The sequence below is a fragment of the Oncorhynchus mykiss genome, chromosome 23, assembly GCF_013265735.2.
Source record: "Oncorhynchus mykiss isolate Arlee chromosome 23, USDA_OmykA_1.1, whole genome shotgun sequence".
NCBI classification, from domain to species: Eukaryota; Metazoa; Chordata; class Actinopteri; order Salmoniformes; family Salmonidae; genus Oncorhynchus; species Oncorhynchus mykiss.
In genome coordinates, this window is record NC_048587.1 from 496,309 (window position 1) to 513,051 (window position 16,743).

At 45.9% G+C, this 16,743-nt stretch overlaps 1 protein-coding gene across 1 annotated transcript in view; it reads left to right on the forward strand.

Moving 5' to 3' along the window:
* LOC110516746 (ryanodine receptor 2) overlaps nt 1–16,743 on the forward strand; it is a 563,076-nt gene that overhangs the window by 218,699 nt on the left and 327,634 nt on the right. Inside the window, exons 9-10 of the mRNA XM_036960048.1 lie at nt 1,830–1,926; nt 15,386–15,460. Coding sequence (XP_036815943.1) covers nt 1,830–1,926; nt 15,386–15,460 — 172 coding nt within the window. The remainder of the gene's footprint in view (nt 1–1,829; nt 1,927–15,385; nt 15,461–16,743) is intronic.

A 16,743-nucleotide genomic window follows, 5' to 3' on the forward strand; every position in this document is an offset into this window, starting at 1 on the left:
GAGCCTAAACAAACATGATGCTACTGTAAAAGCTAATGGGGGTCATATAAACAGGAATGATGCTACTGTAAAAGCTATTGGGGTCATATAAACAAACATGATGCTACTGTAAAAGCTAATGGGGGTCATATAAACAGGAATGATGCTACTGTAAAAGCTAATGGGGGTCATATAAACAGGAATGATGCTACTGTAAAAGCTAATGGGGGTCATATAAACAGGAATGATGCTACTGTAAAAGCTAATGGGGGTCATATAAACAGGAATGATGCTACTGTAAAAGCTAATAGGGGTCATATAAACAGGAATGATGCTACTGTAAAAGCTAATAGGGGTCATATAAACAGGAATGATGCTACTGTAAAAGCTAATGGGGGTCATATAAACAGGAATGATGCTACTGTAAAAGCTAATAGGGGTCATATAAACAGGAATGATGCTACTGTAAAAGCTAATGGGGGTCATATAAACAGGAATGATGCCACTGTAAAAGCTAATGGGGGATCATAAAAACAAACAGGGGGCTTTGTATCCAAAGCCCCTGAGAAAAGATGAGCTGACAAGACAACCAACTGGATTGACATCCTCCCTCCAACTGATGATTCACACAAGGGCTTATAGCAGTGAAATACGATGTCATCAAATCAAATGTATTTACAAAGCCCTTCTTACATCAGCTGATATCTCAAAGTGCTGTACAGAAACCCAGCCTAAAACCCCCAAACAGCAAGCAATGCAGGTGTAGAAGCACGGTGGCTAGGAAAAACTCCCTAGAAAGGCCAGAACTCTAGGAAGAAACCTAGAGAGGAACCAGGCTATGAGGGGTGGCCCAAACAGCAAGCAATGCAGCTGTAGAAGCACGGTGGAAAAACTCCCCTAGAAAGGTATTTTATTTAGTTACTTGACTGATCCTTTATTTTGACATGGTGTCATGTGGAGACTAAGATCTCTTCTACAAATGAAAGATAAACACGTCAAATACAAAAGGCAAAAAATAAAAAACAAAATCATAGAAACAAATTCATCGCTGATCGCTGATGTCCCTTGTCGTGGAAATGTCCTGTATTTACCAAAATCATGAGAGAGCAAACCACACACACAAGTCAGGAGTTATATCATAAAGTCCATCTTTAATTATATGAGCTTCAACATAGCCCTGTGACTCTCAGATCAATTCAGTGTCTATAAATGAATTCTCTGAGAGTGCTTACAAAACAGTTCTTAGTATCATTTATAGCCAAGACACGCCCATCTCAACTCACATGACAAATAACAGATCTTAGGAACATTTCACCAAAAAACTTTTACTTGAAAAAGGAGTATACCATAGCTAGATAGCATTAGCTATGAATTATTGTTCAGTTGGTCTCCGAAACGAAGTACTTATCTCGTTCTTGGTACCACTTGGGACCAAAACATTACCTCGTCCAATGGCATATATCAATTGTCAATTCTAGATACTCCCATATCAAATACAACCCCTTCTGGACAAGCTCACGGAGAGGAGTGACTGGCACACAGACATTGTGGAGCCAACTAACTGGTTCCCCATTAATCACACCATCCCTTCACATGGTTTAGGAATAGTTACAGACACATTCACAGATAAGACTAACCTGACCTCTCCGCTCTCTGGGCCCCAAGTAATTTTTCCCACATAAGCATACTTATAAAAATTGATAAAACATCTTATTTATTAATGTTACCTAAAGAATTCTGATTCTGCCACAACACCCTGCACATTGGTCTTATCTAATGTCATGTCTGGGACAGAGGCTTCCCGCTGTCTGGTCCAGAGACAGGCTAACCAGTCCTCTCTCCACCTGCAGGGTTCATGATCGGTGGTGACGTGCTGAGGCTGCTCCATGGTCACATGGATGAATGTCTGACAGTGCCGTCGGGAGAACATGGGGAGGAGCAGCGCAGGTACGTGGTTGACTGGGAGATATCCTTCATCTATGATGACAGACGTTGGGGGGAGGAGTAGCCCAGGTACGTGGTTTACCAGGAGATATCCTTCATCTATGATGACAGACGTTGGGGGGAGGAGCAGCCCAGGTACGTGGTTGACTATGAGATATCCTTCATCTATGATGACAGACGCTAGTCCTTGAAATATCCTTTACCATATAATTTATAATCCTCTGTGTATCTATAGACTGTTACCTGCTGTCCAACTGATCTACAGTCGTGGCCAAAAGTTTTGAGAATGACACAAATATTAATTTTCACAAAGTTTGCTGCCTCAGTTTGTATGATGGCAATTTGCATATACTCCAGAATGTTTTGAAGAGTGATCAGATGAATTGCAATTAATTGCAAAGTCCCTCTTTGCCATGCACATGAACTGAATCCCCCAAAAACATTTCCACTGCATTTTAGGCCTGCCACAAAAGAACCAGCTGACATGTCAGTGATTCTCTCGTTAACACAGGTGTGAGTGTTGACGAGGACAAGGCTGGAGATCACTCTGTCATGCTGATTGAGTTCGAATAACAGACTGGAAGCTTCAAAAGGAGGGTGGTGCTTGGAATCATTGTTCTTCCTCTGTCAACCATGGTTACCTGCAAGGAAACACGTGCTGTCATCATTGCTTTGCACAATAAGGGCTTCACAGGCAAGGATATTGTTGCCAGTAAGATTGCACCTAAATCAACCATTTATCGGATCATCAAGAACTTCAAGGAGAGCGGTTCAATTGTTGTGAAGAAGGCTTCAGGGCGCCCAAGAAAGTCCAGCAAGCGCCAGGACCGTCTCTTAAAGTTGATTCAGCTGCGGAATCGGGGCACCCCCAGTACAGAGCTTGCTCAGGAATGGCAGCAGGAAGGTGTGAGTGCATCTGCACGCATAGTGAGGCGAAGACATTTGGAGGATGGCCTGGTGTCAAGAAGGGCAGCAAAGAAGCCACTTCTCACCAGGAAAAACATCAGGGACAGACTGATATTCTGCAAAAGGTACAGGGATTGGACTGCTGAGGACTGGGGTGAAGTCATTTTCTCTGATGAATCTCCTTTCCGATTGTTTGGGGCATCCGGAAAGAAGCTTGTCCGGAGAAGACAAGGTGAGCGCTACCATCAGTCCTGTGTCATGCCAACAGTAAAGCATCCTGAGACCATTCATGTGTGGGGTTGCTTCTCATCCAAGGGAGTGGGCTCACAGCCATGAATAAAGAATGGTACCAACACAACCTCAGAGAGCAACTTCTCCCAACCATCCAGGAACAGTTTGGTGACGAACAATGCCTGTTCCAGCACGATGGAGCACCTTGCCATAAGGCAAACTTTGTGGAAATTAATATTTGTGTCATTCTCAAAACTTTTGGCCACGACTGCACATTTACAGCAACTATAGTTGAACAAGACCATCACAGTATAGCCTGGTTTAACAGACCATCACAGTATAGCCTGGTTTAACTAGACCATCACAGTATAGCCTGGTTTAACTAGAACATCACAGTATAGCCTGGTTTAACAGACCATCACAGTATAGCCTGGTTTAACAGACCATCACAGTATAGCCTGGTTTAACAGACCATCACAGTATAGCCTGGTTTAACAGACCATCACAGAATAGCCTGGTTTAACAGACCATCACAGTATAGCCTGGTTTAACAGACCATCACAGTATAGCCTGGTTTAACAGACCATCACAGTATAGCCTGGTTTAACTAGACCATCACAGTATAGCCTGGTTTAACAGACCATCACAGTATAGCCTGGTTTAACAGACCATCACAGAATAGCCTGGTTTAACTAGACCATCACAGTATAGCCTGGTTTAACTAGACCATCACAGTATAGCCTGGTTTAACAGACCATCACAGTATAGCCTGGTTTAACAGACCATCACAGTATAGCCTGGTTTAACTAGACCATCACAGTATAGCCTGGTTTAACAGACTATCACAGTATAGCCTGGTTTAACAGACCATCACAGTATAGCCTGGTTTAACTAGACCATCACAGTATAGCCTGGTTTAACTAGACCATCACAGTATAACCTGGTTTAACAGACCATCACAGTATAGCCTGGTTTAACTAGACCATCACAGTATAGCCTGGTTTAACAGACCATCACAGTATAGCCTGGTTTAACAGACCATCACAGTATAGCCTGGTTTAACTAGACCATCACAGTATAGCCTGGTTTAACTAGACCATCACAGTATAGCCTGGTTTAACAGACTATCACAGTATAGCCTGGTTTAACAGACCATCACAGTATAGCCTGGTTTAACTAGACCATCACAGTATAGCCTGGTTTAACAGACCATCACAGTATAGCCTGGTTTAACTAGACCATCACAGTATAGCCTGGTTTAACAGACCATCACAGTATAGCCTGGTTTAACAGACCATCACAGTATAGCCTGGTTTAACAGACCATCACAGTATAGCCTGGTTTAACTAGACCATCACAGTATAGCCTGGTTTAACTAGACCATCACAGTATAGCCTGGTTTAACAGACCATCACAGTATAGCCTGGTTTAACTAGACCATCACAGTATAGCCTGGTTTAACAGACCATCACAGTATAGCCTGGTTTAACAGACCATCACAGTATAGCCTGGTTTAACTAGACCATCACAGTATAGCCTGGTTTAACTAGACCATCACAGTATAGCCTGGTTTAACAGACTATCACAGTATAGCCTGGTTTAACAGACCATCACAGTATAGCCTGGTTTAACTAGACCATCACAGTATAGCCTGGTTTAACAGACCATCACAGTATAGCCTGGTTTAACTAGACCATCACAGTATAGCCTGGTTTAACAGACCATCACAGTATAGCCTGGTTTAACAGACCATCACAGTATAGCCTGGTTTAACAGACCATCACAGTATAGCCTGGTTTAACTAGACCATCACAGTATAGCCTGGTTTAACAGACCATCACAGTATAGCCTGGTTTAACAGACCATCACAGTATAGCCTGGTTTAACTAGACCATCACAGTATAGCCTGGTTTAACAGACCATCACAGTATAGCCTGGTTTAACAGACCATCACAGTATAGCCTGGTTTAACTAGACCATCACAGTATAGCCTGGTTTAACTAGACCATCACAGTATAGCCTGGTTTAACTAGACCATCACAGTATAGCCTGGTTTAACTAGACCATCACAGTATAGCCTGGTTTAACAGACTATCACAGTATAGCCTGGTTTAACTAGACCATCACAGTATAGCCTGGTTTAACAGACTATCACAGTATAGCCTGGTTTAACAGACCATCACAGTATAGCCTGGTTTAACTAGACCATCACAGTATAGCCTGGTTTAACAGACCATCACAGTATAGCCTGGTTTAACTAGACCATCACAGTATAGCCTGGTTTAACAGACCATCACAGTATAGCCTGGTTTAACTAGACCATCACAGTATAGCCTGGTTTAACTAGACCATCACAGTATAGCCTGGTTTAACAGACCATCACAGTATAGCCTGGTTTAACAGACCATCACAGTATAGCCTGGTTTAACTAGACCATCACAGTATAGCCTGGTTTAACTAGACCATCACAGTATAGCCTGGTTTAACTAGACCATCACAGTATAGCCTGGTTTAACAGACCATCACAGTATAGCCTGGTTTAACTAGACCATCACAGTATAGCCTGGTTTAACAGACCATCACAGTATAGCCTGGTTTAACAGACCATCACAGTATAGCCTGGTTTAACTAGACCATCACAGTATAGCCTGGTTTAACAGACCATCACAGTATAGCCTGGTTTAACTAGACCATCACAGTATAGCCTGGTTTAACTAGACCATCACAGTATAGCCTGGTTTAACAGACCATCACAGTATAGCCTGGTTTAACAGACCATCACAGTATAGCCTGGTTTAACTAGACCATCACAGTATAGCCTGGTTTAACTAGACCATCACAGTATAGCCTGGTTTAACTAGACCATCACAGTATAGCCTGGTTTAACTAGACCATCACAGTATAGCCTGGTTTAACTAGACCATCACAGTATAGCCTGGTTTAACTAGACCATCACAGTATAGCCTGGTTTAACTAGACCATCACAGTATAGCCTGGTTTAACAGACCATCACAGTATAGCCTGGTTTAACAGACCATCACAGTATAGCCTGGTTTAACTAGACCATCACAGTATAGCCTGGTTTAACTAGACCATCACAGTATAGCCTGGTTTAACTAGACCATCACAGTATAGCCTGGTTTAACTAGACCATCACAGTATAGCCTGGTTTAACAGACCATCACAGTATAGCCTGGTTTAACTAGACCATCACAGTATAGCCTGGTTTAACTAGACCATCACAGTATAGCCTGGTTTAACAGACCATCACAGTATAGCCTGGTTTAACAGACCGTCACAGTATAGCCTGGTTTAACTAGACCATCACAGTATAGCCTGGTTTAACTAGACCATCACAGTATAGCCTGGTTTAACAGACCATCACAGTATAGCCTGGTTTAACTAGACCATCACATTATAGCCTGGTTTAACTAGACCATCACAGTATAGCCTGGTTTAACTAGACCATCACAGTATAGCCTGGTTTAACAGACCATCACAGTATAGCCTGGTTTAACTAGACCATCACAGTATAGCCTGGTTTAACAGACCATCACAGTATAGCCTGGTTTAACAGACCATCACAGTATAGCCTGGTTTAACTAGACCATCACAGTATAGCCTGGTTTAACAGACCATCACAGTATAGCCTGGTTTAACAGACCATCACAGTATAGCCTGGTTTAACTAGACCATCACAGTATAGCCTGGTTTAACAGACCATCACAGTATAGCCTGGTTTAACAGACCATCACAGTATAGCCTGGTTTAACAGACCATCACAGTATAGCCTGGTTTAACAGACCATCACAGTATAGCCTGGTTTAACAGACCATCACAGTATAGCCTGGTTTAACAGACCATCACAGTATAGCCTGGTTTAACAGACCATCACAGTATAGCCTGGTTTAACTAGACCATCACAGTATAGCCTGGTTTAACAAGACCATCACAGTATAGCCTGGTTTAACAGACCATCACAGTATAGCCTGGTTTAACAGACCATCACAGTATAGCCTGGTTTAACAGACCATCACAGTATAGCCTGGTTTAACTAGACCATCACAGTATAGCCTGGTTTAACAGACCATCACAGTATAGCCTGGTTTAACAGACCATCACAGTATAGTCTGGTTTAACAGACCATCACAGTATAGCCTGGTTTAACAGACCATCACAGTATAGCCTGGTTTAACAGACCATCACAGTATAGCCTGGTTTAGCAGACCATCACAGTATAGCCTGGTTTAACAGACCATCACAGTATAGCCTGGTTTAACAGACCATCACAGTATAGCCTGGTTTAACAGACCATCACAGTATAGCCTGGTTTAACTAGACCATCACAGTATAGCCTGGTTTAACAGACCATCACAGTATAGCCTGGTTTAACAGACCATCACAGTATAGCCTGGTTTAACTAGACCATCACAGTATAGCCTGGTTTAACAGACCATCACAGTATAGCCTGGTTTAACAGACCATCACAGTATAGCCTGGTTTAACTAGACCATCACAGTATAGCCTGGTTTAACAGACCATCACAGTATAGCCTGGTTTAACAGACCATCACAGTATAGCCTGGTTTAACAGACCATCACAGTATAGCCTGGTTTAACAGACCATCACAGTATAGCCTGGTTTAACAGACCATCACAGTATAGCCTGGTTTAACAGACCATCACAGTATAGCCTGGTTTAACTAGACCATCACAGTATAGCCTGGTTTAACTAGACCATCACAGTATAGCCTGGTTTAACTAGACCATCACAGTATAGCCTGGTTTAACAGACCATCACAGTATAGCCTGGTTTAACAGACCATCACAGTATAGCCTGGTTTAACAGACCATCACAGTATAGCCTGGTTTAACAGACCATCACAGTATAGCCTGGTTTAACAGACCATCACAGTATAGCCTGTTTTAACTAGACCATCACAGTATAGCCTGGTTTAACAGACCATCACAGTATAGCCTGGTTTAACTAGACCATCACAGTATAGCCTGGTTTAACTAGACCATCACAGTATAGCCTGGTTTAACAGACCATCACAGTATAGCCTGGTTTAACTAGACCATCACAGTATAGCCTGGTTTAACAGACCATCACAGTATAGCCTGGTTTAACTAGACCATCACAGTATAGCCTGGTTTAACAGACCATCACAGTATAGCCTGGTTTAACAGACCATCACAGTATAGCCTGGTTTAACTAGACCATCACAGTATAGCCTGGTTTACCAGACCATCACAGTATAGCCTGGTTTAATAGACCATCACAGTATAGCCTGGTTTAACTAGACCATCACAGTATAGCCTGGTTTAACTAGACCATCACAGTTGAGCCTGGTTTAACAGACCATCACAGTATAGCCTGGTTTACCAGACCATCACAGTATAGCCTGGTTTAACAGACCATCACAGTATAGCCTGGTTTAACAGACCATCACAGTATAGCCTGGTTTAACAGACCATCACAGTATAGCCTGGTTTAACAGACCATCACAGTATAGCCTGGTTTAACTAGACCATCACAGTATAGCCTGGTTTAACAGACCATCACAGTATAGCCTGGTTTAACTAGACCATCACAGTATAGCCTGGTTTAACTAGACCATCACAGTATAGCCTGGTTTAACTAGACCATCACAGTATAGCCTGGTTTAACAGACCATCACAGTATAGCCTGGTTTAACAGACCATCACAGTATAGCCTGGTTTAACAGACCATCACAGTATAGCCTGGTTTAACTAGACCATCACAGTATAGCCTGGTTTAACAGACCATCACAGTATAGCCTGGTTTAACAGACCATCACAGTATAGCCTGGTTTAACAGACCATCACAGTATAGCCTGGTTTAACAGACCATCACAGTATAGCCTGGTTTAACTAGACCATCACAGTATAGCCTGGTTTAACAGACCATCACAGTATAGCCTGGTTTAACAGACCATCACAGTATAGCCTGGTTTAACTAGACCATCACAGTATAGCCTGGTTTAACAGACCATCACAGTATAACCTGGTTTAACAGACCATCACAGTATAGCCGGGTTTAACAGACCATCACAGTATAGCCTGGTTTAACAGACCATCACAGTATAGCCTGGTTTAACAGACCATCACAGTATAGCCTGGTTTAACAGACCATCACAGTATAGCCTGGTTTAACTAGACCATCACAGTATAGCCTGGTTTAACAGACCATCACAGTATAGCCTGGTTTAACTAGACCATCACAGTATAGCCTGGTTTAACAGACCATCACAGTATAGCCTGGTTTAACAGACCATCACAGTATAGCCTGGTTTAACAGACCGTCACAGTATAGCCTGGTTTAACAGACCGTCACAGTATAGCCTGGTTTAACTAGACCATCACAGTATAGCCTGGTTTAACAGACCATCACAGTATAGCCTGGTTTAACTAGACCATCACAGTATAGCCTGGTTTAACTAGACCATCACAGTATAGCCTGGTTTAACAGACCATCACAGTATAGCCTGGTTTAACAGACCATCACAGTATAGCCTGGTTTAACAGACCGTCACAGTATAGCCTGGTTTAACAGACCGTCACAGTATAGCCTGGTTTAACTAGACCGTCACAGTATAGCCTGGTTTAACTAGACCGTCACAGTATAGCCTGGTTTAACTAGACCATCACAGTATAGCCTGGTTTAACTAGACCATCACAGTATAGCCTGGTTTAACTAGACCATCACAGTATAGCCTGGTTTAACTAGACCATCACAGTATAGCCTGGTTTAACTAGACCATCACAGTATAGCCTGGTTTAACTAGACCATCACAGTATAGCCTGGTTTAACTAGACCATCACAGTATAGCCTGGTTTAACAGACCATCACAGTATAGCCTGGTTTAACAGACCATCACAGTATAGCCTGGTTTAACAGACCATCACAGTATAGCCTGGTTTAACAGACCATCACAGTATAGCCTGGTTTAACAGGACCATCACAGTATAGCCTGGTTTAACTAGACCATCACAGTATAGCCTGGTTTAACTAGACCATCACAGTATAGCCTGGTTTAACTAGACCATCACAGTATAGCCTGGTTTAACTATACCATCACAGTATAGCCTGGTTTAACTAGACCATCACAGTATAGCCTGGTTTAACTAGACCATCACAGTATAGCCTGGTTTAACTAGACCATCACAGTATAGCCTGGTTTAACAGACCATCACAGTATAGCCTGGTTTAACAGACCATCACAGTATAGCCTGGTTTAACTAGACCATCACAGTATAGCCTGGTTTAACAGACCATCACAGTATAGCCTGGTTTAACAGGACCATCACAGTATAGCCTGGTTTAACAGGACCATCACAGTATAGCCTGGTTTAACTAGACCATCACAGTATAGCCTGGTTTAACAGGACCATCACAGTATAGCCTGGTTTAACTAGACCATCACAGTATAGCCTGGTTTAACAGACCATCACAGTATAGCCTGGTTTAACTAGACCATCACAGTATAGCCTGGTTTAACAGACCATCACAGTATAGCCTGGTTTAACAGACCATCACAGTATAGCCTGGTTTAACTAGACCATCACAGTATAGCCTGGTTTAACAGACCATCACAGTATAGCCTGGTTTAACTAGACCATCACAGTATAGCCTGGTTTAACAGACCATCACAGTATAGCCTGGTTTAACTAGACCATCACAGTATAGCCTGGTTTAACTAGACCATCACAGTATAGCCTGGTTTAACTAGACCATCACAGTATAGCCTGGTTTAACTAGACCATCACAGTATAGCCTGGTTTAACAGACCATCACAGTATAGCCTGGTTTAACTAGACCATCACAGTATAGCCTGGTTTAACAGACCATCACAGTATAGCCTGGTTTAACTAGACCATCACAGTATAGCCTGGTTTAACAGACCATCACAGTATAGCCTGGTTTAACAGACCATCACAGTATAGCCTGGTTTAACAGACCATCACAGTCTAGCCTGGTTTAACAGACCATCACAGTATAGCCTGGTTTAACAGACCATCACAGTATAGCCTGGTTTAACAGACCATCACAGTCTAGCCTGGTTTAACAGACCATCACAGTATAGCCTGGTTTAACAGACCATCACAGTATAGCCTGGTTTAACAGACTATCACAGTATAGCCTGGTTTAGCAGACCATCACAGTCTAGCCTGGTTTAACAGACCATCACAGTATAGCCTGGTTTAACAGACCATCACAGTATAGCCTGGTTTAACAGACCATCACAGTATAGCCTGGTTTAACAGACCATCACAGTATAGCCTGGTTTAACAGGACCATCACAGTATACATTGTCAGTGTGATCAGGACTGTCAGGACTGTCAGTGTGCTCAGGACTGTGATCAGGACTGTCAGTAGGGTTAAGGACTGTCAATAGGGTCAGGACTGTCAGTGTGGTCAGGACTGTCAATAGGGTCAGGACTGTCAGTGTGGTCAGGACTGTCAATAGGGTCAGGACTGTCAGTGTGGTCAGGACTGTCAGTGTGGTCAGGACTGTCAGTGTGGTCAGGACTGTCAGTAGGGTCAGGACTGTCAGTGTGATCAGGACTGTCAGTGTGATCAGGACTGTGGTCAGGACTGTCAGTGTGATCAGGACTGTCAGTTTGATTAGGACTGTCATTGTGGTCAGGACTGTCAGTGTGGTCACAGTCCTGACTGTCAGTAGGGTCAGGACTGTCAGTGTGGTCAGGACTGTCAGTGTGATCAGGACTGTCAGTATGGTCAGGACTGTCAGTGTGATCAGGACTGTGGTCAGGACTGTCAGTGTGGTCAGGACTGTCAGTAGGGTCAGGACTGTCAGTGTGATCAGGACTGTGGTCAGGACTGTCAGTGTGGTCAGGACTGTCAGTGTGATCAGGACTGTGGTCAGGACTGTCAGTAGGGTCAGGACTGTCAGTGTGGTCAGGACTGTCAGTGTGATCAGGACTGTGGTCAGGACTGTCAGTAGGGTCAGGACTGTCAGTGTGATCAGGACTGTGGTCAGGACTGTCAGTAGGGTCAGGACTGTCAGTGTGATCAGGACTGTGGTCAGGACTGTCAGTAGGGTCAGGACTGTCAGTAAAGCAGCAGGGTAAACATCATTGATCCTCTGGTGTTCGATAGGACGTCAATGCAGCAGAGCATGCTGGGATGAAGGGCTCTAGGAGAGCTGCTCTCACACAGAGGAATAAAAGTAGGCTTTTACCCAAAGTGTAATGTTTGTACGCTGTGTGTGTGTGTGTGTGTGTGTGTGTGTGTGTGTGTGTGTGTGCATTTTCCTTGGATGCAGAAGTGTGTGGGCTTACCTTCAAAGTAGGGCATCCACTGTTCTGCTTCAAAGAAGAGAACAGAGTAGGTAGTTCTACTCTTTAGGGAGGGCGAGAGAGAGGGAGATGGAAAGAGGGAGGGATGGAGGGAGGGAGAGAGATGGAAAGAGGGAGGGAGATGGAGGGAGGGAGATGGAGGGAGGGAGGGAGGGAGGGAGGGAGGGAAAGAGGGAGGGAGGGAGGGATGGAGGGAGATGGAAAGAGGGAGGGATGGAGGGAGGGAGGGAGGGAGAGAGAGGGAGGGAGATGGATGGAGGGAAGGAGATAGAGAGGGAGATGGAAAGAGGGATGGATGGAAGGAGGGAGAGAGAGAGGTATGTAGGTAGACAACCCTCCTATACACGACTGCAGGCCTAGATACTGCCCTCACTATCCACTGCTGTAGGCCTAGATACTGCCCTCACTATCCACTACTGCAGGCCTAGATACTGCCCTCACTATCCACTACTGCAGGCCTAGATACTGCCCTCACTATCCACTACTGCAGGCCTAGATACTGCCCTCACTATCCACTACTGCAGGCCTAGATACTGCCCTCACTATCCACTACTGCAGGCCTAGATACTGCCCTCACTATCCACTACTGCAGGCCTAGATACTGCCCTCACTATCCACTACTGCAGGCCTAGATACTGCCCTCACTATACACTACTGCAGGCCTAGATACTGCCCTCACTATCCACTACTGCAGGCCTAGATACTGCCCTCACTATACACTACTGCAGGCCTAGATACTGCCCTCACTATCCACTACTGCAGGCCTAGATACTGCCCTCACTATCCACTACTGCAGGCCTAGATACTGCCCTCACTATCCACTACTGCAGGCCTAGATACTGCCCTCACTATCCACTACTGCAGGCCTAGATACTGCCCTCACTATCCACTACTGCAGGCCTAGATACTGCCCTCACTATCCACTACTGCAGGCCTAGATACTGCCCTCACTATCCACTACTGCAGGCCTAGATACTGCCCTCACTATCCACTACTGCAGGCCTAGATACTGCCCTCACTATCCACTACTGTAGACCTAGATACTGCCCTCACTATACACTACTGCAGGCCTAGATACTGCCCTCACTATACACTACTGCAGGCCTAGATACTGCCCTCACTATACACGACAGCAGGCCTAGATACTGCCCTCACTATCCACTGCTGTAGGCCTAGATACTGCCCTCACTATCCACTACTGCAGGCCTAGATACTGCCCTCACTATCCACTACTGCAGGCCTAGATACTGCCCTCACTATCCACTACTGCAGGCCTAGATACTGCCCTCACTATCCACTACTGCAGGCCTAGATACTGCCCTCACTGTCCACTACTGCAGGCCTAGATACTGCCCTCACTATCCACTACTGCAGGCCTAGATACTGCCCTCACTATCCACTACTGCAGGCCTAGATACTGCCCTCACTATCCACTACTGCAGGCCTAGATACTGCCCTCACTATCCACTACTGCAGGCCTAGATACTGCCCTCACTATACACTACTGCAGGCCTAGATACTGCCCTCACTATACACTACTGCAGGCCTAGATACTGCCCTCACTATACACTACTGCAGGCCTAGATACTGCCCTCACTATCCACTACTGCAGGCCTAGATACTGCCCTCACTATCCACTACTGCAGGCCTAGATACTGCCCTCACTATCCACTGCTGTAGGCCTAGATACTGCCCTCACTATACACTACTGCAGGCCTAGATACTGCCCTCACTATACACTACTGGAGGCCTAGATACTGCCCTCACTATCCACTACTGCAGGCCTAGATACTGCCCTCACTATACACTACTGCAGGCCTAGATACTGCCCTCACTATCCACTACTGCAGGCCTAGATACTGCCCTCACTATCCACTACTGCAGGCCTAGATACTGCCCTCACTATACACTACTGGAGGCCTAGATACTGCCCTCACTATCCACTACTGCAGGCCTAGATACTGCCCTCACTATACACTACTGCAGGCCTAGATACTGCCCTCACTATACACTACTGCAGGCCTAGATACTGCCCTCACTATACACTACTGCAGGCCGTGATACTGCCTCACTATCCACTACTGCAGGCCTAGATACTGCCCTCACTATCCACTACTGCAGGCCTAGATACTGCCCTCACTATACACTACGGCAGGCCTAGATACTGCCCTCACTATACACTACTGCAGGCCTAGATACTGCCCTCACTATCCACTACTGTAGGCCTAGATACTGCCCTCACTATCCACTACTGCAGGCCTAGATACTGCCCTCACTATCCACTACTGCAGGCCTAGATACTGCCCTCACTATCCACTACTGTAGGCCTAGATACTGCCCTCACTATCCACTACTGCAGGCCTAGATACTGCCCTCACTATACACTACGGCAGGCCTAGATACTGCCCTCACTATACACTACTGCAGGCCGTGATACTGCCTCACTATCCACTACTGCAGGCCTAGATACTGCCCTCACTATACACTACTGCAGGCCTAGATACTGCCCTCACTATCCACTACTGCAGGCCTAGATACTGCCCTCACTATACACTACGGCAGGCCTAGATAGTGCCCTCACTATACACTACTGCAGGCCTAGATACTGCCCTCACTATACACTACGGCAGGCCTAGATACTGCCCTCACTATCCACTACTGCAGGCCTAGATACTGCCCTCACTATCCACTACTGCAGGCCTAGATACTGCCCTCACTATACACTACTGCAGGCCTAGATACTGCCCTCACTATACACTACGGCAGGCCTAGATACTGCCCTCACTATACACTACTGCAGGCCTAGATACTGCCCTCACTGAAGTGAAGTGTGTAATGTGTGAATATGTGCTTGATGAGGACATCAGCAGCAGGCTCTTATTTCTCAGGGATACAGACCAGTGTAATGGTCTGGTCTGTGGTGGAAGCATGGCTGATAACCACCTCCACCCCCCCCCACTCACTTCTCTTTTCTTCCCCAGGACGGTGCACTACGAGGGGGGAGCTGTGTCCATCCACGCCCGCTCCCTCTGGAGACTGGAGACCCTACGAGTGGCGTAAGTTGAACGACACATCTATCTCGCCTCCGTATGACAATGCCGACCTGTCAACACTAGACTCTATAGACTATAAGGGTTTAGGGCCAGACCCTGCTGCAGACACGGGGGGAGGGGGGTTGTCAACACTAGACTCTATAGACTATAAGGGTTCAGGACCAGACCCTGCTGCAGACACTAGACTCTATAGACTATAAGGGTTCAGGGCCAGACCCTGCTGCAGACACGGGGGAGGGGGGTGGGGGGGGTTGTCAACACTAGACTCTATAGACTATAAGGGTTCAGGACCAGACCCTGCTGCAGACACTAGACTCTATAGACTATAAGGGTTCAGGGCCAGACCCTGCTGCAGACACGGGGGAGGGGGGAGGGGGGGGTTGTCAACACTAGACTCTATAGACTATAAGGGTTCAGGACCCTGCTGCAGACACGGGGGAGGGGGGTGGGGGGGGGTTGTCAACACTAGACTCTATAAACTATAAGGGTTCAGGACCAGACCCCTCTGCAGTCAAGGGGGGGTTGTCAACACTAGACTCTATAGACTATAAGGGTTCAGGACCAGACCCCTCTGCAGTCAAGGGGGGGGTTGTCAACACTAGACTCTATAGACTATAAGGGTTCAGGACCAGACCCTGCTGCAGACACGGTTAAGTAAAGGGAGCAGGCAAGAGAATGGTTGTGGACAGGCAAAAAGGTCCAAACCAGATCAGAGTCCAGGAGGTACAGACTGGTCAGGCAGACTGGTCAGGCAGACTGGTCAGGCAGACTGGTCAGGCAGACTGGTCAGGCAGGCTCGAGGTCAGGGCAGGCAGACTGGTCAGGGCAGGCAGACTGGTCAGGCAGACTGGTCAGGCAGACTGGTCAGGCAGGCTCGAGGTCAGGACAGGCAGACTGGTCAGGGCAGGCAGACTGGTCAGGCAGACTGGTCAGGGCAGGCAGACTGGTCAGGCAGACTGGTCAGGCAGACTGGTCAGGCAGACTGGTCAGGCAGGCTCGAGGTCAGGGCAGGCAGACTGGTCAGGCAGACTGGTCAGGCAGGCTCGAGGTCAGGGCAGGCAGACTGGTCAGGCAGGCAGAGAGAATAGCAAAGGCAGGAGCATGGGAAAAACATGCTGGTTGACTTGAAAGAGACAAGACAAACTGGCACAGAGAGACAGGAAACACAGGGATAAATACACTGGTACAGAGAGACAGGAAACACAGGGATTAATACACTGGCACAGAGAGACAGGAAACACAGGGATAAATACACTGGTACAGAGAGACAGGAAACACAGGGATAA